Source organism: Scomber japonicus, chromosome 1 (genome assembly GCF_027409825.1).
Source record: "Scomber japonicus isolate fScoJap1 chromosome 1, fScoJap1.pri, whole genome shotgun sequence".
Taxonomy (NCBI): Eukaryota; Metazoa; Chordata; class Actinopteri; order Scombriformes; family Scombridae; genus Scomber; species Scomber japonicus.
In genome coordinates, this window is record NC_070578.1 from 22,812,016 (window position 1) to 22,836,404 (window position 24,389).

The following is a 24,389-nucleotide window of genomic DNA, read 5'->3' on the forward strand; positions in this document are numbered from 1 at the left end:
TGTTTTTAAATGGAGCTAGACGTATGTTACATGGTGTAGTTGTGAGGTTTAAAGTCATAGTAAAACTAGGAAATATATCAAGTCTTATATGTAGAACATGCAAATCTCAGGACACAGAACTGTGATAACACTGCAACACTCCTCATTCATGGGTTGATGGAAGGCTGATTTATTTTAATACCACTCTGTATTTTGGTTGTGATACAACAATAAGGAAAGTACCACCTGTCGGTTGTGATATTAGTCTTTAATAGTCAAGTTGGGGTGAAGCAATCAATCATCAGATGTGGTAAAATTACTGTTTTAGGATTCAGTAACTGAAACGTTTTTTCTCAGGTGGTGATCATCTTCTTTTTGTATAATTTCTCTTCCAAAAATGATGATTTTTAAAGCCATATGGGGAAAAGTTTGTCGGTAACTCAAATCAATTGCAGAGAAACAGAATCTAAATGTTTATCTTTTCTTAAACTGTCCTCCTACTCAATAAACCACATTCTTTTGAAGTAATCAAATTTTTCCCTGTTGACAAAGGGGTTTGGACATCTTCATCCAGTGGCCAGTAAAAAAAAAAGGAGGGGGGGGGGGGGGGTGCAGCCACATTTTTTGAATTACTTGTCAAAAGTAATTAGATTTCCTTTTGTGTTTGATTTCCTTTTGTGTTTGATGTGTGTAGGACCTGAAGTCTCCACTCTGACAGTGCGTGGTTAGAGTGGGCTGACTGGATGAAGAGATGTACAGTACAGTAGTTTACAGGTAGTTGTTGAGTTTCAGCTGTTCAGATTGGAAGCTTTGAAGTAATCCAGCAGGTTGTTTGTTCTGAGAGTTATGAATAATTCCATAAACAACAATGGTGGTTAAATGGTCCAAAATGTGTTCATATTAGTATTGGGAGTCCAACACAAAACGGGTTCATTAGATAAAAATCAAGTAATATGAAGAGAGGGACATTGTGTGTTATTCAGGATGTAAAATGTATTATGATATCATGATTATTGGTTCTTAATGCCATCTTGGTGCACTAGTGCACTGCAGCACTAGTATCTTCTGCATTGTGTTCAACTGTCTTCAGCATAAATTAGATGAATGTCACTTATGTTTTATCCTCCCTCAGAGGGACCCAGATGTAGAAAAGTAGCACCCAGAAAAAGGCCAATAATCTGTGTCATGTTTGTGTGTATCTGTGCACGACTCTTCCCTGCCACCCGAGAGCGTGTCTGCACTCAGATTGTTTCTTTTTTTGTGCGTAAAGAAAGCTCTCTCGGGACCTCAGCTGCAAAGCAGTGCATAACAACTTACTGCACACAGCCACAGACAAGCAGCAGATGTAAACACATTAGTCAACATGAGCAGCCCTGAGCACTTTGACAAAGTAGTTCTCTTCTGCACCTCACACTAAAGATTCACTTATGATTCCCCAAATTTCACTTTCATTTCACCTAAGCAGGTTCTGCTTTTTTAGCCTTCAACTCCTCAAATGCTATTCCCCTTAACAGTGGGCACAGCATTTCATTACTTTGTAGGCAGAATATTATAAACTGTCACTGCAGCTGACATACAGACAAAAGTTTGGACACATCTTTCTGTTCCCTTGAATGAAAAAGTGGGTCCTAACTTTTGACTGGTACTGTATCTGTGAGTCTCATGCACACTGTTTTACTATAGTGGAAGAAATGTTTTGGCACAATATGAAGTATGTTAATATATAATTAAATATATTCATAACCCTAACCCTATTCATATAAGTATAATTATATGTATTTGTATGTATTATATGTATTTTAATATTTACAATACCTTTTTGTCGTGGTCAATTTCATAGCACGTTGCTTCAAAAACATTTTACAATTTCTTCTCATTCAAGAAAGAAATGACCGAGAAAAAATGAACAGGACACAAAAAACTATCAGAGTGGCAGCTTGCTTTGGCTCGAGGCTGAAATTGTGTTGTCAGCTGAGCATCTGTGTCCTTTCTTTAAACCCTGTAAGTGTGCCACTTAATGTTTTGTTTGGGTTTGGCTCATACTTTGCAAAGTAACTTTAAAAGTGTGTCACTGAACACCTCAATGATAATTAGATGTCTGATTATCGTTAAAAAATCTCGAAAGAATGAAACTAGTGAGAATGAAGAAATAAACCTATTGAAGCTTTTTTCTGACAGTAAATAGACTCAGGAGTGAGCAGCAGGAGCGTCATGTTTTTCTAGATAAAAGGTGTTTTTCAGTGGCTGCAGGGATGTCATGTACTGTTCTGCACATAAACGGAGTATTTTAGTTTATGTAACAGGACATGGTGTATGTGTCAGGGCCACTAATCAAACTCAGAGCTTTGTCATCCCATGGACACAGTATAATCTGACAGCCGCATTATAAAAGAAAAGTTAGATCTAAAAATGGTGAAAAGCTGAAATCACACTCTTTGGTCACCATCTGTATCTTTGACACAAAGTTTAACCTGAAGTATATGTAGGCTACAAAAACAGCATTATATGACTGTACGCAACTTTGGCTACGTTTATTTATTATATATATATATATATATATATATATATAGGGCAGCTGCTGTTTGTCCACTGAGCCATGACATGAAGTTTTATCATTCCTGGTTTATTAATATGGGCCACAGTGAGTTTTAGCTGTTGCATCATTAATCTTGCATTTAAAAAAGTTAATTTTAATTAAAATGGGTTAAACTGAGGTCAATGAGCATGAATTATCCGGAACTTAATAGACTGTAAATATGACACAGTTTATTGGAAGTGATATGTCAGGAGTTAGAGGCAGCAAAGAGTTAAAGGAGAGAAAAAACATGTAAGAGAGGAAAATCTTCTCAACCTCACAAAAGTTTGCAGAATATGAATCATAAATGTAAATATTCTCACAGTAAAATTGTGCACAACATCCAAACATTTATAATCTGACATTTAAAAAAAACAAAAAACATTTCATAAGTGATTTTCCAGACATAAGATTTTCTTTTCATCCCACCAGCAAATCTGCTCCTCCCCGTCAGTGAGTCAAACTTTGGGAAAGGCAGACAGATTGTGCAGAGATTCATAACACATCAAGGACCTTAACTGACCTTAATCATGCTTGTTTTTCATTTAGGCTATCATTTTATAGCAGTTGGCAGATAAAATGTGGAGGCTGCATGTCGCTGTCCTGAAGCTGTGAATGACTCATGGAAAAAAAAACAAAAAACAACCAAGTTCAGATATCAGTTGATTCTTGATATTGTTCAGCAGCAGCCATATTGAATTAAAACACACTATCTCTCTCTCTCTCTCTCTCTCTTTCTCTGTCTGTGTGTGTGTGTGTGTGTGTGTGTAAAATGTCACTTCATATCATCTGTAGGCAGTCATTTGTGCTTACAGCTGTGAGTCGACCGGGATGGGGAGCAGACTATTTGAGCTTTGTGTCTGTTTTGACTTCATATATTATTATTATGACTTTTTGATTCAGAGCTAAGAGGTTTTTTTATCACTCAGTGTCTGGGTCACAGTGAAAGATGAGAATAATCTTAAAGACCTTTGACTTTATGTTTTGGCTGCATCACCCTGCTGTCTCTCAGCAGCTGCAAGGCAGAGGATGTGTGAATATCCCACTTTCACAGGTTCCCCTCGTGTCATCTCTTAACTCACAGCAATGACTTTGACAATGACAGTTATTCTTCTCAGGCCAAAACAAAGAGAATAGAGGAGGTTCATCAACAAGCTACAAAAACAGTTTATTTTTATTTTAACATGGCAACTTTCATGGTGAGACAACTAATACAAAAAAAACTGTAGTAGTTTGATGAGTTTAAGAAGGATGTTATAAAAATATAGGGAGTATGATTAGTCCATATAAAAGTGATGCAATAAAACATGCTGAAAAACAAAGTTTATACTCATATCAATCTCTTATCCTCCCTGTGGGAATGTTGTCCCAAATTTTCGTTTTCTCCTGAGTGAATATGATCCCTGAGACTGTAAAAGTATTTTTTAGTAAGAAAAGAGTCTTTAAGCACCCCCCCCCCCTAAACAAGTGACTCCCACACCGGGTGGCTGTCTGAGTCCTGACTATGCAAAGAGCTTAAGCCAGTGTCTGAGTCGTCGTCGTTCACACTGTGAGATTTGGACAGACCCCTGGCCTGCTCCACCCACTCGCTTTTCCTGTCCAAAGTGATCATCATCCTCATTTTATCATCTGTCCCGTGACTAGGCCTACATCTTCCCTCACTGGCTGCCCCTTCCTCTATGGCCAAAATGTTCACTTTCTCCAGCAAATCCCTCATCTCCTTCTCTCTCGCCTCGCAAATCTCCTGGGTCAACTCTAAATCGCTCCTAATAGCTTCTAAATCCGTGTTGAGGCGCAGGCCGATGTATAAACTCGCATCTAGTTGCGTTTTGATCCTCTCTCTTTCCAAAAGCAGCTGGTTTTCTGATCTGTCAGACTCGGTGCCGGGGACATATGGTGCGCCCTCACCGGGCTCTGCGTCTTTGTTGTGCAGCTCCTCTTGCCTCCTCTGCATCCAGCGGTGATTCAGCTCCTCCTGAATCTGCACCGTGATGATGTCTATGTGAGCCTCCTGATCCCACAGTTCCTCTTGTAGTCTCACCAGCTCCTCACACTGCCGAACATACTCTTCAAACTTGGCCACAGTCACCGCTGAACATAGTTTGTCTCCCTCTCGGCTGGAAGTCTCAGCATTATCCAGTAAATACGTGTCTTGCACATAATTATTCCCGTGCCTTTTAATTCTGTCAAAATGCACTTTTGCCTCGCACCTTTCAATGTCAGTGTCCAGATCAGTAATCCTCTGAATCTGCTGGCGGATTGTATGATCCTGAGAAATCACAAGATGCACCAAAGTTTCCATCTTTTCAGCAGAAGACGCGTCTCTGTGCGACGCCTGCGCCCTCTTTTTATTGATCTTCTCCAACTTTCTGAAAGCTTTCCTGACAATCCGGCGCTGCTTTTCGGATGAGATGCCACTGATGGGAGAGCGCACGGTCCCTTTGGAAACACAGGGACTCTGTTTGCTGAGCACCACACGAGCCTCTGCGCTCCGGGTTCCGTGGTTCGCCAGAGACGCCTCGCTTTTCACCAGCACAAACTTCACGTTCCTCTGCTCCTCTCCCCACGCCATCCACAACCGTAAAATCTTGGTTTTGTTCGGCAAAATCCTCTCGAAACCTCTCCATTTCTCCACGATGCAGTAAGGCTGTGAGCAGCCAGACAGCTGCGTGCCCTGGTCCTCCAGAAGAACTTTGACAACATCAGCGCAGGTTGTGCGCTTTGACAAGCTGGAGATGAGCTTTTCCTCCCGGCAGACCCACACTGATATCTTACTCTCCGGTGGCTCCATTGTTAAGCAAACTATCCTACTTATAAATAAACATTTAAAAAAGAGTCATCTTAAAATCGATTTAAATCCGCGTCTCCGGAGACAAGTGCGTCTCCATTTCCTCTGTGTGCGCGCCTGCTGCGTCTCAGAAACGTCTGAGAAGTTGGAGCTGGAGGTTGGGAGGTCCACTTTCCTGAGGCCAAGCCAAGGAAACACTTTTGCGTTTCCCTTCTCGGGGCTGGCTTTGCTGTGATCACATGACTCCCAAATAGCAAGATTTCATATTGTGAAATGTGACTATGGGCTGAGCTGGAGCCATGATGGATTCAGTTTTAAATGCACAGTGATGATCACAAGATAGTATTATCTGTGCCATGATGGGGCTTTACTCATGGTGCCCATTGTTTCAAGAAAAAATGTTGTGCATGGTCCATGTGGTAAGTACTTTTTAATTATGTTTGAATCAGTGTGCATTAAGTGGAAAATAAAACACTTATAAAATATGAAAATGCAATTTAATAAACTATAATTGGAACACAGCTACAGCAACAACTATCATTTCCTCAAGTGATATCAGGAGTTACAGTAACTGGGGATGAAATATGGATAGATTGTCTTTTTAATTATTTTTAATTATTGTTGTGAGTCTTTTTTTTTAACTTTTAATGCAATTTAAAGAGGATCGGTTATGCTCATTACCAGCCCTATTCTTATTCTGGGACTCTATATTAGCATTGCATGATTGACAGTTTTAAAACTCCTTATTAATTTTATACTGGCCCTTTATGCAGCCCCTCAGTTCAGCCTCTGTTTCTTAACAGGCAGTCTTATATCAAGTTACTGCTGATGCAATCCCAACATTTCCTGCTTTACTGCTTCATATTAAAAGCTTTCAAATTACTAAATAACACAAGCCTTTTATTGTGAAGAATGTACAGGAAATGGAACGTGTTCCTCACCTAATTAGCAGAGCTGTATTAGCGGCACTAAAAAACAGTCGACACAACAACATATATCAGGAATAGTAAAAGCTGAAAGTCACAGTAATGATGATGTATGATGAATAGCTGCAGATGACCAGCACACCTCCAACAGGTAAACTATAGCTTGACTTAAGTCATGGCTCAGTGTGACTACCCCCAAAACAATGGAAAAACACCATAATGTTTGCAGAGCGAAGCAATGAACTTGAGCGCTGTGTTTCTGCAGATGATCATATAAAAAAATCCATCACAAGTTGACGTCAGCTTGGACTGAAAACACAAAAGAACTGTTGGAAACTGTTGGAGTGTTCAGAGTAGTTTGAAGCAGGTTTATATTTGCTTTCAGATATTAACTTCTTTGTACCTTTACTTCATTATCTCATAATTTGACCACTTTTAAAAATGAACCAAAACAATCTATATTAGTGTATATATAATATGAATGACTGACAATAAGGAAAAGCATAATGGCATCAAACCAACAACCTAACCCTAACCCTAACCCTCATCTCAGAGCAACAGGAAGACACTTCATTATGGTTTAATATTATAAAATATTAATATAATAAGTATTGTATATTGCAGCTTTAAAGATAGAACTATTTGATTAGTCTGTCTCTCACTCAGAAAGTTTTATTCTTGATTTTATTTTTAATTTTGATTTGCCATTGTCCTGTCTATAATTTTTCCTTTTTTTTCTTTGTCAAGATGGAAGCTGCCATAGTGATTCATCCATAACCAGGCATCTATACACCACCAGGAGATTCATTTGAGCAAAATGTAATTTGGTATCCTAAAATATCAACAGTGAAACAATTTCAAATCACATAATTGAGAAAAATGATTTGACAACAAAGAGACAAATGTCTATACCTCCTGCTGCCATCACATGGATGCAGCAGAGACACAGCTGAAAACAAAGGTACTCATTGTGCAGCAGAGGCAGAAATGTGAGTGGAGTGGTGGTCAGCGATCTGAATATTCAGGGTCAGTTTGGTTTTGTTCATGTGAGTGAAATGGTGGAGACTGGATAAGGTAAATGACCCCAAGAGGTCAGTGATTTTGAAGTTGATGGTGCAGATAGCTGGAGGCTAAAAGGCTTTATAGATGACCAACAAGAGGAGTGACTGACTAGTAACTGTGTGCTCTGTGTTGTGATGGTTTAACATTTCATTAGTTGGGTTAGGGTTTTGCTCCTGTGTGAATCCACAATTGGTGAAGCCATGACTGTCTTAGCTTGAACCAGTTTCTGTTACAGATCACAGCCATCCTGATGAAATATAACTTGCACCTCCAGTAACGTGTGCAAGCTTTTAAATTTCTTACTGGGACAGAAACTGTTTTGATATGCATCTGTAACTTAGATTTGGATCTGCATTAAATACACATGGACTGACTTTTGGAGAGTACTTCAATTCTAGGAGGATCATGGTTTTGTGCAAAGATAACATCAAGTGAGTCAGATTTGTGGCTGTTTTGTAGTAAATGTATATTTGTGTTGTGCCACCTAAAGGTTAAATACTTTTACTCAGTTGTAAATGTAAAATTGTCTTTCTTGAAACTAAAGAAATGTGAATGTGCTTGTAGGACTCATAATTCAGGAGCTGAGTGAGTGTAAAGTGTTTTATACATGGCCACATGGTGGTGCTATCCACTCCAAAAACTATCATTTGTGCCAGCAGTTGGGCTGCAGTCCAGATGTAATAATCAATTCTACTATCACAGTTTTCAGAGTAAAAGTTAATTGTGTGAATTTTCCTTTGGACAAAAACACCTACTACCTCCAAAGAGTCACTCGACCAAAAAACTCAAAACCACAGTATCAGGCTGATATAGTTTATTATATTTTTTTCATTTTCAATGGGTGTGAAAACAGCAAAGACTAATATTTCCCATTTTAGTTTTATTTATCATTTATCACTTAAAAACTGATGGTCACTGGTGGGACGTTTAAGATTTGTTTTCAATTGTTATATAGTACTACATTAATGAAACAATGAATGAATACATTATATTTATGGTTTAACCCATGAATCAAATCAAAGGGACAGAAATCAAAGTGCAATTATTTTAAATGAACAATGTCTCCCTCTTGTGTTGAATGTTGTTACTACATTGGTTTATGTTAAACTGTTTCCTGTCATGTGAAACTGGCTCCTGTTACTGCTCAGACTTAACTGGATGGTGAAGATTCATTCATTCGGCTGCCTGAGTGAACAATGAACTGCACAGTAATTATGTTGAATGTTTTATTGTAGTGACAACAAAAACGAGCCAATATTTTTCAATTTTATTTAACTTCAATATTGCATACATACAAAGTATCTAGAAAGCTACAAAATATCTACTATTATCAAGAAGGCATCATAATGTTACAGACAAGACCATATGCAGAACACACAAACATAGCAGAGCTTCTTTTCTCTTACTTGCTCCAACGCATTACTGTCATGGATATGAAAAGATATCACACATCTGTACCAAGAAAAGCTAAGATATCCTTTTGTACAAAGCACCTTTTTACAAAAAAAGTCTGCACACAAAACCCAAATGTGTGTATGACAATATGTGAGCTATGTGAAAAATCACTTTAAAGCCACCATCTGAAAATGGTCATAAAACAAAACAAAAAAAAGGTACCAGTACCTACTCTTCGACAAAATTACAAATAACAAGAGCCAAACTGCTGATATGTTTGTAGCATGATTCCTTGACTTAGCTATTTTTTATTTTGTGTGTGTGTCCATTTTGTATTGAAATGGTTCACCAGACATTCGTGCCATCGAAGGCATCAGTCCTGCTGTTTTAGTGTTGAAACCACATGTCACAATGTACCAGCAGTGCAGCAGTAACATCATTACCATCTTATTGGGCTTGCAATATACACTGTCATCACAAAACCAAGTACAACTGTATACAAGTACAATAAGAAAACAGGAACATCTCACTATGTAATCAATAAATGTGAACAGATACACAGGGTAAACATAAGAAAAAGCCTATTAAAACTCCACAGTGTCCACAGGACTGTGGCAAAATACTGAATGATTGAACTTTATCTGCATCCACCAGAGACATTGTCTGCAATTATTTAGAGCTTCTTCGATTAAAATACTTTGATTATATTTCTTGTTAGAGACGGTAAATGTTTGAGTATCTATGGTCCTTATGGTGAAAAGTATTAACCTCGACGGCCTCGTCCACACTAGTAGTTTTAAAATTAGTTCAGTTTATGAAACAGCATCTTTTAGCCCACTTAGGACCTGGTTTTGGAAACAATTTCGGAATTTCCATGGACACATTAAAAGTTTTAGAGTTAGCGTAAATTAATGTATTTATAGCTTACTATTAATTAACTTTCTGTTCTGAAAGATAACAAATGATACAAGCTTGTTTGGTCCCTGCCTCATCAACAGCTGCGTCTGCATCATTAAAGGTAACATCGTGAAAGTTGGATGTTTCTGTGGTTTTCACATCATGCGAGTGTGTTGTCACAGGAAAGAGGAAACCATAATGTCTCCAAACAGTTTTTTTTTTAAGAAAGAAAAAAACAACACTTGAACCTGCAAGTGTGCACGAAGCAGAGAGCTGCAGTGTTTAGGAGTTGACATCCTGCGTGCAGTCAGCTGCTGTACTTTATCAGGAGGGCTGTCAGTCTTTGACCTCGAGCAAAGAAACAGGTTCTTCTTCAAATACATTATTTTCTAAAATCAATTTACATTGTAATAAAATGAATACATCATTAACCAGTAACCAGCTTTCCCCTGCTATCATTACAATCCTTTAAAAAGGCAAATGTGGTGATTGGTTTCACTTATGTTTCATTTTTGGTCTAGCAACATTAATTTTTTTTTTTTAAATTTCAGTCAGTTTGATATTTTTGAAGCTGTAAATTTTCAAACCAAAGGCACTTCCTTGCTACCATGCAGGACATGACAATAGATTGACTGTATCTGTGTATTTTTGGTCTTTTACAACAGGAAAGGCAGTCAGTCTGTGTTTATAGTACACTCTTAGAAAAAGGCTGATATTTTATGAACATATTACAGAGTTAGAGAAAAATAGAAACTGTATAATGCTTTTTAACGGTTTCTACACTTAAATTTAAACACAAGTGTACTGCCTCGCAAAAAAAAAAAAAAAAACCTGTATTTGTAGGAGTGTACCAATCATAGGAAACATAATTTCTCAAATGTGGAGATGAACTAAGAGTTATACTTGTGAGTGATTATCCGCCTCTCATCCAAAAAACTGATCATAGTCTTAAAACAAAGCAAAGGGAAATGTTTGGTAATGTTGGAATATACTCTAAGGCACTGTACACTTACACTTTGGCAGATTTGTATTGTGAATTATTTCCACAATGCAAACACATAAAGTCTTTCCAGCGTAGAGATCACAGTTTTAGTGGCATCTTTTGGTGTTCACACAGCTGTAACATGCTTAAGGCTCAGCATTGGCGTAGGCCACAGAAACATGTGAACATAGTGTGAACACAAAGGCAGCAACACTCTTGGAGTTATTTCACGCCGTGATCCCAAAGGGGAACGATATTCTGAGAGTCTTTCAGGGGTGACGCCGTGGCATACTGAACAAGGCCTGCTCTCTACAAGTGATTTATAGTGTCATGATTATTTAAACTGTTGTCTTAAAAAACACGGATCTTCAAAAGGAGACAAAAAAAAAAAAAAAGTAAGCATCACTAAGGCAAGTCCAGGGAGGGGAACAAAGTGCTTTTGGACAAGATGAGGGTCCGGTTAAAGTAATTTTAGCAGTGCTTTCACCTGTCGAAAATCTTAAAATTCTCTTATCAGTTGTCACAGAGGAAAGACTCAGAAATGCTTCGCAGGACCTCATACGTTCACGGAGCAGATGCAGGCAAAACGTTTGTAATATTTTCACAGTGCATTCTTTCTGTTGTTAGTGTCTAAGACTTGGAGTGCTTTAACAGGGATAAATATACGACTCAAGACTGATTTAAAAAAGAAAGAAATAGCAGTAATTTAGCAATATTCACAACCATGATCACTTGCTCTCAACTACTGTATTTAGTGTTGTTAGTTTTGTTTCTTTGGAAAATCTATTGGCTGTGGGTGCATGTCTGTATATCTACAGTATGTATGCTCACAAATTATGAACTACAGACATATGAAACACACTCAAACATATTACACAGACCACATCAGGACACTGGTAGAAAAGGCCAGTAAACTTTTTTTTTCTTAGTCTACATAACAAAGCAGAAAAAGACGACACACATATTTCCATTTACCAAATTAATCTAGTAAATTCTTTAAGAACGGCCACATTTATACCCAACAGAGAGCAACTCAACATATTTTTAAATGAGAATTCCCGTATTTAAACATAAAACAACTGTACCGCAATTCACAGCTGCAGTCAAATTACAAACATTTATATTAAAAACAAATTCATAACAACCGACTTAACCCGATACCATGACCAAAAAGCATTGTAGGTGTGACTTTCAGGTAGAGGCACTGCCACTTGTTTTGAGGTTGGAAAGTCTATGAAAAGAGGGGAATTTAAGGGAGGGGGGGGGGGGGGGGGGGGGTTCAGCTCAGAGAGCTCAGAGCTTCTCATTCCTTCACCAGTCTGTAGATATGATGCTGGGCGCCGTGCTCACTGTTCGAAACTTCAAACACACACGCCATACATAGCAGTGTCTCCTGGGTGTCCCTGTTCGTCACCACCTGCAAGAGAACAGACAGTCAGTTTCCAGTACAGACGACTGACACAAAAAAACAAGAAGGCTCGTGCTGGTGTCAGATCAGACGTACAGAAGTCTACAGATGATCTGATTAAAGGTTGTATTAGATTAGACGGAAAAATACATTCGCTAATTTCACTGATTGTGATATTACGTTTCTATAGAATGATTTTTTAAAATACCAATCAAAGACACATTCATGAACTCTCCATTATCAGAGCATAAGTAAAAGATAAAAATAAAAACTTTGATTCATTCACTTTTCTGTAATCAATTCAATGTTATCATCTTAATGTGTAATAGAGGCATTTTCCCCCACTTATTTATCTAACAACATTTAATGATGATGACTGAAAGATAACCGATACACGCCCATCTAACAAGTGATGCTTAAAACCGTGTGTGTAACAGAGCAACAGTGCACATAACAATGACTGCTCTGGCAACGTAATGTGTGAACCTTCACCACTACTAGACAGGTCTGAACTCATGTAGCAGACAGGATGTTTTGATAAGAAAAACTGTTTTTAAAAACTACAATCTACATCCATTTATGGTTAAATATGTATAAAACAATGTGTGTACTATCTTAATAAATCTTAGTTTCAACAGAGTTTTATGTTTCTAGCCAATACATAAGACTCACAACTACACTCATATAAAACCCACAGTGAACCATAAGTGGATGTAGATACACCTTTAATCACCTAAATGACCATTTATAAATGTCAGAAGAGTGATCAAAGATTTAGCTTATCGGGCTCATACGAAAACTTGAGACTCCACTGTGAGACTTTAAAATGACTTCACATCAATAATCTGGTGTCGATGTATCAAAATGTGTAGATTGTATCGCAACAGATTCAAACAATCTGTGAAACTTGCTAAAACCTAAACAGTGTTTCACTATTACTGTAGCTTCCACTTCTCGCCTTAATTTTCAATCTCCACTGAATCAGATGACCCTAAAATAGTTCTGAAAACCCTTGTGTGCACATGGTTTAAAGTATGTATGTATTTATGAAGATGTTCTTGCAGCCCACACAGTCTTTGTAAATATCTGTTAGGTGGGAAGTGGTACATGCGTGGTATTTTACTTTTACATATGCATCCTTTATTCATCTGGTCCCAGGTCACTATTTTCAGTGCACACCGCTACATATGGATCCACCCCTCTCATCTCTTTATTTTTTTGCTTTCTCAGTGGTGTTGAATGACAATTTAAGACCCCATGTGATGGCTAATAACAGGGGTTCCTGCCCCCTCTTATTCCCCCTCTCCCCCTGCAGATAATGAGGCTCCTGACAATGTGTTTCATCCCCTGTGGAATGACAGGAATGCAAGACCAGCGAGAGGAACTCATCTCAAGATCCAGTCAACTCCCTCCCTTTTTTTTTTTAAAGCCAGCTGGAGCCATCAACACACCCTGACAGTGAAAAAGAAGAAGAATGAGGGTCCTGGAGCGGGAACTAGCCCACTCAGGTCAGTGAGGTGATTACCAATAAGATAGTGAAGTTCTCCAGCACACTGTTCATCATATATTTCTCTGGCAGATGTTTTAGCTTATGGATGAAGTTGATCATGTATTCACACATGGGAGACCTGCTTATCCGGTAGACAAAACGTCCATTCTCAAACCGCGCATATTCAGTCTGAGGAAGGAAAGAAGGAAAGAAAAGAAAATGTATTAATGATATAAAAAACTAAACATACCAGTAACATTTTCACAGTTCACTCTTTAAGCATTGATTTACAGGACTGAAAGATTTGAGTCTATACCTCAACTTTCTCGACCACCTGCTTTCCAAAGGAGCAGACCTTTGTTGAACACGTGATAGTCATGTTCTCCGAGCTCTCATACTGACTGGTGACTCCGTAGAAAGATCCGGTATCATCTTGGATGTTGCAGTTTAAGTCGGCCTGTGAGGCAGAGAGCATTCAGTGGCTTATTTTCAAAATAGGTAATACACACAAAACACATGACAAAAAACAGGCAGATACAATATTTTTAAAAAGCTAATATCAAAAGGATTAAATAGCAGATTGTTATTCTATATTTCTATATTTTGTATGATTAAATATAATTTCACCAACTTTAACTGAGGTGACTTTTAATTTAATTATGTTTATGGTTTTTCTGTGTTTTTTTTCATAACAGAAGATATTAAAAAAATATTTGAATCATGGTATTAAAAATGGATAAAACACAGTAACTCATGACAATGCATGGTCACTGGTTGTCATAGTAACACAAAAGGCAGTGCTCAGCATAACGGAGGGGATCCACGACAGAAAATTTGTTGTGAAATGGTGCCTTGCTCTAAAAAGAAAGTTGAGGAACCACTGATGGAGAACAAATGTAGAAAGGGTTGAAGGAAGAGAAAAAATATCAGTAACACCAATGAAACCTAAATACTAATATAATATAATATGATATGATATGATATAATATAATATAATATAACATAATATAATATAATATAATATACTATACCCACAACAAGAAACACCCAGAAAAAACAAGACACTGAATAATTTTACAAATCCCCCATATTAACATTTACTGGCTGTAATATTGACGTCATGAGGACTAAATGATATCACTCTACTTAACTCCATCACTGTGATCCAAATCCAGACTACATTAAGCAGGAGGACGTTGTGTAAGAAAAGTGACTGACAAAGCATACTCAATCGGCTCTCATCAACAGTTGGCATGCATATTAACCTGTTGATGGACACTTTTATCCTGCAGTGCAATGCACATAGGAAATGGAGGAGCTGCTCACAGCTGGAAAAAATGTTACAAAAAAAAAGCATGGTGGTGGAAAAGCTCCAGAGACTCTGCAGAAAACAAAAACCTTTTGGAAAAATGTTCTGCTGTCTGTTTAAGTGTAACTGACATTTTAAAGACACAGTTTAATAAACATCTGACAGAGCAAGTTTTATATTATTTCCTTTTTGTATACTAACTACAAAAAGAGCAAACTCTGAAGATGAGTTTATTGTACATACAGTATACAGTTAATATGGAACTGGGACACAGCAAGTTACTATAGTGTGCCTTTTGGAGGAAGTCAAAATTATGTTTTAATGTCGACTCTTAAAGACATTTTAAATTAAATTCTGCTCTTAAGAACCTCTTTTTTTATGTGTGATCACAGAGCTGTCCGGATCATCCTCGTGCGTCACATGTAAAATTAGTACATCTTGACCACATCTGAATAAGCATGATAATGTGTCCTTATTGGAAACAAGATTCTAAAGAGGATTAAATGAAGTTACGTTAAAAGACTGATTTACAAGGTTGAACGGGTCTGTTCTCAGAGGGCAGCCTTTCTATGCCCTGAACATCCTGTTCATTACGGATACAAAAAGAGGAGACATCCTCCTACAACGTTCTCCTCCTTCATTAAGCAAAGCAGTTATACATTCATTATTGTGCAGATTCTGTCTTTCATTTGAAATTTAGATTGGTCGGTCACTTCAAAAGGAATTTGAGGGGACTTGGTCCAAGTGCATCATGCCTACTTTGTTGGCTGCCGCTAGTTAGCATTTTGCATCAGGGAGGAAATACATGCAATGTTTAAACAGCCATTAGGAGTGCAACCAGGTCACGCTATTGTTTGGAGATATTACGCTGAATTAGCGAGTGCTTTGATCAAAAGCTCTCCTGCTATGCAAGTCCAAATATAGCAGTGCATTTTGCAAACATTACAAGAGCAATCTTCTCCATGTAGACCAATTACACCCAATCACTAAAGACGAACCTGAACACATTGAACAGGATTCAAACATTTAAAATTGTGCAGCTGCAAGAGGGGTAACAGCGATATTAACACATGCGTAAAAGTTGATCAAACTGGTCATTTCATACAACGTTTATTTATCACACTCACCCAGAATTTTATAAGGAAGAAGGAATTCTGCGGACCCTTCCCATACAGCTCCTTCAGCCCTCCCTTCTTTTCTGGGAATTTGTCATAAATCTGACGAATGTCCACCGACTCCAGCAGGGCGTCGCTGTAGGAATGATTTGTCTGCCCGATATGTACAAATAGGTGCTTGTTGTACTGAAAGAACAAACAAAAATATCATTAAAAAAACTGAATGTTTAAGAAACTATTTTCAGGTATGATCCCTTCAGGTTAGATCAGTAGTCAGTATATCCAGTTTGAATTTTAACATTAGGATCACATAAAAGTAATGAAAAATGAAAAATGATCTATTTAAGTATTACTCATCAATATTCAGGAACTCAACACAGAAAGGTTTACTGATGTAAAAAATAAGCCAATTCTGAGCCCATAAAGCAGTTTTAGTCCAAACAAACAAGTGGCTGCCAGAATTAGATTGGCAAGACTACACTGATGATGAATAGGCACGTGCAACATTGCTTTTTATTTTTATTTGGCTGTCTGCAAGGTTGCAGGTGTCTATTTTATGATGTACAAATGAGTTAATATCATTCTGGTCCGCTAAAGCCAAAAACAAACTGATCCCCTTATTTGTATTAAACTAAGCCTGGAATGCAAGACTGCTTCATCCAAAGTCTATAAACTCAGGTTGAGACTCTGTTAAAGGTGAAAAAACAAATTTCTGATCAATTCATCTCAAGCATAAAATTACACAAAGCCATTGCTATTGAACATTAGGGATGAGGTTCAATAGCATTATATCAAATCTGAATCTTTTGAAATACCTTATCAAATCTTATGTTCACCCTTCAACATTTGAAAGTGACTAAAAGCTAAAATAACTTTGACTCAAAGCCAAAGGTGTTCAATCACCATTCACTATTAAAGTTTACAACGGGAAAATTAGATGAGCAGCAAAATTTATGACATGTTAATTAAATGTATCTGACACTGTGGCCTTCTGTACTTCATCAGCTACTTATACCAAAAACTGAAGGTCCTGATTCAGAACTATTAAACTGGTGAGATCAAAATACTGACATGAATCAACGTCTTAAATGGACGATAGGTGATCACTGATTATTTCTCTACGGCCCACTGGCAACAGCACAGTGGTGTTACGGAGTGACGCGTCTTCACTCGAACAATCTTTGGCTGAATCCAGACATCGGCTGCAGAGAGCACATTAACCAGAGAACAGCCAAACTTTTCATTTCAGCTTTACAGAATTACCTACAGCTGATCTAATCTGCTGCATTTGAACCCAAAACAGCGGCTGCTGAGAATTACAAGCGTTCTACCTTTTTATTGCCGAAAAAAAAGAAGAAAAGAATGAAAAGAGGTGAAAAGGTTTGATAAGAGATACTTTGGTGTCTGAGCTTAGCAAATCCAGGTTTGCCGACCAGTAATCGAAAAAAAACCCAATGGAACAAGCTATCAGAGCACATCTCTAAGAAAAACATAAATGAGCATTATTCAATCCTCGCTCACATTAAAGAAATAAAAAAATCTACATCAAAGGCAACTACTAGAGGAACAAAAGTTGGGTGCTTTGTTTAAAAAGATTAACATTCAAGATGTTTGTTATATTCACAGACAGTGAATAAAAACTGTGGTCAGCCAATAGTGAAAAGAACAGCAGCAAATCAGAGAATAACATTTGACTTTCAGAGGTTTGTTGCCCTCATTGGGACCATATGAAACTCTGTTTCTGCTGCTCTTCACTTTAAAAGCTCACAGAGCAGCCTTTCCAGCATGTAGCCTTTAGGCAAAAACACAACAATTTCAGGCATTAAGCTGAATGTTGGATTAATGGCTGTTGTCATGCGGTATCGATACCAAAAGAGAACGCACAGGAAAATGTGGAAAAACATTAAAAATAGCTTTCTGCTAAAGCAAACAAGAAACGTGAGACACAGTTTGGGAGATTTGAGGCTGCTGATTTGTCAAATGACACTCAGCGCGTCTGTGGATTGTCTTGCTGAGCCGGAGTCTACAGCTTAAATATAGTTTTGGCATGCCTTTTTAAGGAACTGATTAATATACAATCATTCATTATTTCTGCAGGTTTTCATGCAGTGTGTCCCTACAGGCTCAGCTTCTCCTCTCTCAGCTTGTTTTGGCCTCCTCTCAGCTGACTCTGTGCCTGGGAAAATGTCCCAATGTATTCATAGAGGGAAGGACTGGGTGATAAGAGGTGGGAATGAACACCATGAGATAGTGATATTTCATGCTTCAGTATAATGCTCTTCTTACTGAGTCTGGGTCTCTCTGCTGCTCTAGGAAGGCGGAGAACTCCACCAGTCGGAGTTTAGATGTACCAATGGAGCGGCCTTGCCATGCTGGTGCCGTGGGAGCCGGAACTGCTGTGGGCTCGTAGCCTGCAGTGATGTCAAGACAATGTAATTCATCCTGTGTGAGAGTTGCTTTACTGTACATTTTAAAACACTGTAACAAATGAAATCTTAATGTCATGTTAGTGATCTGTTGGAAGTCAGGTTTTACATCTTCTGGATGTGGTTTCCCTCAAAAATGCCCAGTAATTCACAAATTGTACAAGCCCAATTGATGATTATATAGGTCAAAGCAGCAATACATTAAGACTCATTCATGAAACGTTCGTAAGCTCAGATATAACTGTGCGACTGGTTGGAGGGAGTCCAATATGCACAAAGTAAGCTTTGTGTCAAGTTGTAGGACATGAAATAAACACAGTTAATGTTGGAGAAAAAGTTTTATAAAAAGTTTAATATACAATAAGCCAAGTGATTTGTTTGACATAAAATAGAAGCCCAAAATTGATCTCCAACATCTTTTTTGTATCCACTGCGTTCATCCCTCTTTGATTATGTAGCCCCAGTGTCCCACTTGGTAATTACGCCTGATAGCTGATGTTTTTGGTTTCTGATTTTTAAAAACAAACACTTTTATTTTTACTTAGACACAGGAATGCCCATCCGATACAATCTATCTATAAATTACAGGAATGTCCGTCTGTCTGTCTGTTATTTGCATATCTCTCGAACCGGAAAGGTTTTCCACGGTTTATTGCTTGCTTAATTCTTTTTTTCAATTTTTGAGTGCTTAAAACTTTAAAATTAGTTTTTCAATCTGCAAAAAACTAGACTTGAAGGAACTGATTTGATTTCAGTGTCTGACCAGATCCACAAATCTCAACATTTACTTCACTCCCTCCCTACTGAAGCTGCACAGTCGATAAGGTGCTCTGAGGGAAAGACAGGTGGGTTCAAAGCATCAAAACCTGCCTTTATTATTGTTGTTGTTACCATCTTCCAAGCCTTTTAGACCTCTATCATCGTATGTGTGTTACAGCAAGAAAATCTGCCATTTCTCACAGTACGAGTAAAAAAACAAAAGTAACAACTATGACTGTTTTGAAATTCCTCATAACAAGCAGAGAGATGCACACATGGGGAAAAAATGACCTTAACATCATGAACTGTGTGAAGTTTTCAGATTCAGCAAACAATGTTTGAAAGTGTGATGCTCATTTTAGATCATTAACAGGTAAAGTCTCACTTGAAATGGCTGTTGTGACTGCTGGCTGGATGGGATAGGCTTGTTGTGTGAAAGGCTTGATACTAGAACAGAGAATTACATTAAAAACAAAAACATTTCCATATTTATCTGAGACTATAGTCTTTTATTAAAAAACTATTTCACTTTCTGACAACAAAGTAAGTACTTACTCTTGTGAGGATCCTGGCTGACCGGTCGATATCATACCCTGCCATAACTAGAGAATGAGATACATGTATAGACAACAAAGAACAAACAACAAAGAACGTCCAATTCTGAGCAGCTGTTAGCGACAAGATCAAAATGGCTCTTAGTTCAGTGAATGTAGTTATCTTGACTACCACTCCTTTTGATCATGTGCTTATCTGATAGGGGCAGTTGTGCAAAGCCGTGGTGTGTAATGTGATTTGGCCCTGGTGTTGGCATGGTGGGTCCCATGGCTGCCCTGGGTGAAAGCTGGACAGGATGGATCAATAGTGGGGTGCTGGTGAGGCTCTCTTACCCCTGCTCCAGGGAAGGCTGGGCGCGGGATGCCTGGCAGGCCGAGCTTGTTGTGAATAGCCGTGGCAGAGACGATCTGAGCGGAGGACATGGAGGCCATGCTCTGGAGGGCTTTGTCCTTCACGGCTTGGTCCTTTAACAGCAGTCACAAAAGGCTTAGTGCTCGCACAGAAAGGGGAGGTGCAGCATGTTGCATCAACACCGCTATTTAAGTGTAAGCTTTTTTTTTTCTTTTTTCTTTTTTTTTTTAAAGAAATGTGATAAACAATGACAATTGAATTCCAGTATACAATGGTTAGCAGTGGTATGCACTTAGATTAGTCAACAAGCAAACTGTCATCTACCACTAAAATACTCTTAAAAACTCATTCAGCAGCATTTCTATCAAGGCTGCATTTGCCTGTATGTCTAAACATTGCAAAGAATTTCTCAAGTAAAACTGAAGGACAACAATCCCTCTTGGTTAAGAGTCTTTCTGCTGTTAGTTTCTTTACTTTCTCTGCTTTTTAAATCATCGGGATATATTTATTTACATTAATGTTGAATGGACTAACTTATTGATTTAAGGGAATACTTACTACCACATATTGTATATTATTGTGGACGCAGTCCTTTTGTCAACGTGCATTTACAAAATTATTTGAAGTAAAACTGGCCATTCTTCATTGAGAGAATGAATATTGCAGCAGAGTGCACCATTCAGCAAACAAAACAGAAATAGCAAACCCATGCAGACTCACTGGTGGCAGAAGCTAAAAGGTAAGCATGCTGGCAACTGATACTGGTGTCACAGTCAAGCTACAGTACGAAAATAGTATGATGACACACAGACACGCCAATAAAACAGGGAAAACACTGAGCAGCAGCTATTGTGTCACTATGGCAGGAGCACAAATGCAAAACTAGCAGCTTAAGACTAAAGCAGGCCCTAATTAAAGCAGAAACAGCATCGCAGACAAAAAATAAATACTTACCATACTTGTAACCTAAACACAAACAAACAAGGTTACATTGTAAATTTTCAGTTGACTTTTTGTGACCAAAGTAACATTTATAAACTGTAAAACATCTGTGGTTTCATCAAGGTATGAAAAACGGTTGCAGCTTCAAACATCAGTTAAAAATCCTTCTAGTTTAATTTGAGTGTCTTCACACACTACAACAAACACGTGTGTAATCAACACTTTATAACAAAGGATTATGAAATTTGTATTTACAAATGATCTTGAGTCTCTGTGGCGAATGTCTTGTTCTCTGTAATTTTCACAATCTGATCAGTAGTCATCACTCGAGACAAAACAACAGAACAGTAACGTAATGACTGTAATTTCACTGAAATGCCATAGACAAGACCAGAAACAGCAGGTTTTCATTGATGCCCCCTAAAATGAAGGGCACACTTGTATTACTCTTTGCCACTGAACTCTAATTTGCTTTAAATGAGAAAAGACAGGGATTCATACAAAAGCTGTCTGTTTTTCTTCAGACAGCCGCCTGTGCCCCTGAAAGACCAGGCATTCATGTGGCCAGCGGCCTGTCTGACTCTTTCTGTCTCTCTCAACACAGACACACTGACACACACACACACACACACACACATACACACACACAGATTAATGAGGGGTCATTAATTCTTGTTGAATACTGGGAGTGGAGCAAAGTGTGAAAGTCAAAATGTATAGTCTGCTCCCCAAGAAAAGAAGAAAATGGCAAATGGGTGGAGTGTCCTTTAATATACAAGCATTACTTCATAGAAATACATTAAATTACAGGTTAGTATTATTCAAGCTTACTTCTTTCACATTGCTTTTCTCCCATTTTAATCTGCCATACTGAAAAGCTTTCTTCAGTGATTTTAACAGATTTCACTATTGCTGAAATAACTCACAAGAACGCTCTGAAATGACGACATCTGAACTGGAAGGAAGAAAAGCAACTGATAGCCACGGCATTGTGAGAGCCCGGAGTTATCAACAGATTGAAGGGAGAACAAGAAAACAGAAAGGGCATTTCAGAAACAGCCAGCTTCACGGCCATTCTCCGCTCTGAATGTGCACTACTGAACCTTTGACAGTGGGGAAAGTTGGGTTAAATTGTCAAAGGACAAAGAGGTGTAATCTCTCTTCATTTTTTTAACACAGACCCCCTTTGCCATGCCCCCTTTATTTATGAAGTCTGCTTACTAAGAGATGTAAGCAGACTGATATCCTCAGAGCTTCAGCTCTCAGCCACTCGCCAACAGCCAATGCCAACATGCTTCCAACATCTGCACACTTTGATTCCAGTTTTTATTATTAAATATGTATAAAATGAAGGATTAGAGCCTGACCGATGAATAAAACGGGCTAATACATTGTCTGGTGTTAGCTGATTACTAGTACGCCAACACCAATTATACATCATATCAACTGATTCCACACAATGGCAGAACAGAAACTATTTTTGAGGGTATTTAGAAACAATGTTTATATATTAGATGTTTTTCAACTTAACACCAGCTGTGTGGATCTTGGGATGGCAGTATTGATCAGTATTGATCAGTCAGTGCACCACTTTGGTCCAGACTGAAACATCTCAACTATTTAAGGGACTGCCATGAAATGTAATACTGATATTCATGGTCCCCAGAGGATGAAGCCTACTGTTGTTTTCTCTAGGACCACTATGAGGTTGATTTGTGGTTCTGAGCGAATCTAAATCATTTTTGCATTGAATGCCATAACATTTACTCACATTCTTGTCGCCCTTGAAATTAACTGAAATGATTAATTAAGCGACATCAAAATGGCTATTTTACTTTATTGCTCTTTGCTAATTAGCAAGCTAACATGCTAAACTATGACTCAACATGCTAAACGTTAAACCTGATAAACATCACCATTTTAGTACTGTCAGTGTCAGTGCATTTAGCTCAAAGAACCACTGTGCCTAATTATAACCTCACAGTCTCTTAGTCTCACTCAGTACGTTCCTGTATTGGACAGTATATAGTTATTTTCATTTTTGTTTTAACTCAAATATCATTATCGGTATCAACCTCAAAAAAATATAGTATAGGTCAGGCTCAAGTAAAATGAAAACAAATGTATAATCTACCAGTACCTTTTTCTGTGAGTGTTTGATTTTGACCCAATTAATAATTTTTTATTACTGAATATAAAAAAACTAGATGTGTTCACTATTTTTACACTGCATTATAGTTATGATGCACAGCTGCTCTCAAAGCAAAGGCACACGATGACAAATGAATATATGTAGATGAAATAAAGAGGACAGTGACAGCATGTCTGATCAGGGGTGAGCAATGGACTGAGAAGGTGGGATGGGGCGGGGGGGGGGGGGGGGAGTGTTAGAAGATGTAAACAGACTACAGTCAGCAGAAGATTTGGGTTAGGGGGGAATCAGAGCACCAGGCATTCACTCTGTCACCACGGGAAACAGGAAGTTAAGACGCACAGCAACCACAAGCCCAAAAGCAGAAAAGCGCATACCTTTAGCTTGGAATGAAACTCACGAGATTTCCTTCTGGCAAGAACCTGAATGTGACTAGACACCTGCGGGGTAGGGGAGGGGAGGAAAACAAAGGAAGAGCCTGTAACCATGGCAATGAAAAGCCCCCTGCAACTGGGCAAAGCCAGACGTACCTTAATGGCAGCTTGGATTTCTCGAACTTTCTTTCTTGCTAAGACCTGTATGTGACTAGACACCTCCATTAAAAAGAGGAAAGGGGAAAATAAAAAAAACAAGAAAAACAAAAACAAAAAAAGTGGATTACACATTTCTTTGTTTTAAAAACACTTGAACGAGATAAGGTGCATAACAGAGGCATGTCCAAACCACACACCAAGCTAACAGCCAATAAAGCGTTATGCTGTGTGTTGTCGTCACTTAAGTGAACTGATTAAGGAGGATGCAGGCCCCTTTAGCTCCCATTAAGAGCACACAGATGTGATCTGCTGTGTACTGAATGTCAATTGGCTGGTCTATTATCCTTATGGGAGCTGGGTGAGGCATTTCACCGGCCAAGTTTACTTCCAACGTTCACACAGTTCAAAATGATTTAATATTCTCACATGAAACATTCAGCAGTGTAATACAGTAGCAGTCTGACAGAGGAGTAATGTGTGCTGATGAGACGTTTGCAGCGAGGATTTCCGCTCTCCTCTAGCACCACTAACGCAAATCACACCCAAGGTGAGTGTTCAAGTAGGGATTGAGTGGTAATCAGCAGCGATGTTGATAACTTCTCCAATGTTAGAGTTTTATGATTTTCTCTCTTTTGCGTCACTGTAAATGGAATTTCTTTGGGTTTTGGAAAGTTGGTCACACAAAACAATCCTGAAGAGGTCACCTTGGGTTCTGTGAAATTGCAACAGGCATTTTTTAATTAACT

General features: G+C 38.3%; 2 protein-coding genes across 2 annotated transcripts in view; both read right to left on the reverse strand.

Moving 5' to 3' along the window:
* Positions 1-4,013: 4,013 nt before the first annotated feature.
* Positions 4,014-5,345, reverse strand: LOC128361602 (ras association domain-containing protein 10-like). The gene has a single exon (XM_053322127.1). It carries the CDS (start codon positions 5,343-5,345, stop codon positions 4,014-4,016), a length of 1,332 nt encoding a protein of 443 aa, XP_053178102.1.
* Positions 5,346-8,585: 3,240 nt separating this feature from the next.
* The window catches only part of tead1b (TEA domain family member 1b), a 39,796-nt gene continuing 23,992 nt past the window's right edge, over positions 8,586-24,389 (reverse strand). The window contains exons 3-12 of the mRNA XM_053324534.1: positions 23,488-23,550; positions 20,971-20,982; positions 19,998-20,129; positions 19,666-19,712; positions 19,496-19,557; positions 18,212-18,336; positions 15,938-16,111; positions 13,818-13,958; positions 13,538-13,690; positions 8,586-12,021 (exon numbers count right to left, since the gene is read on the reverse strand). Of these exons, the coding sequence (XP_053180509.1) occupies positions 11,908-12,021; positions 13,538-13,690; positions 13,818-13,958; positions 15,938-16,111; positions 18,212-18,336; positions 19,496-19,557; positions 19,666-19,712; positions 19,998-20,129; positions 20,971-20,982; positions 23,488-23,550 (1,023 nt within the window). The 3' untranslated portion in view covers positions 8,586-11,907. The remainder of the gene's footprint in view (positions 12,022-13,537; positions 13,691-13,817; positions 13,959-15,937; positions 16,112-18,211; positions 18,337-19,495; positions 19,558-19,665; positions 19,713-19,997; positions 20,130-20,970; positions 20,983-23,487; positions 23,551-24,389) is intronic.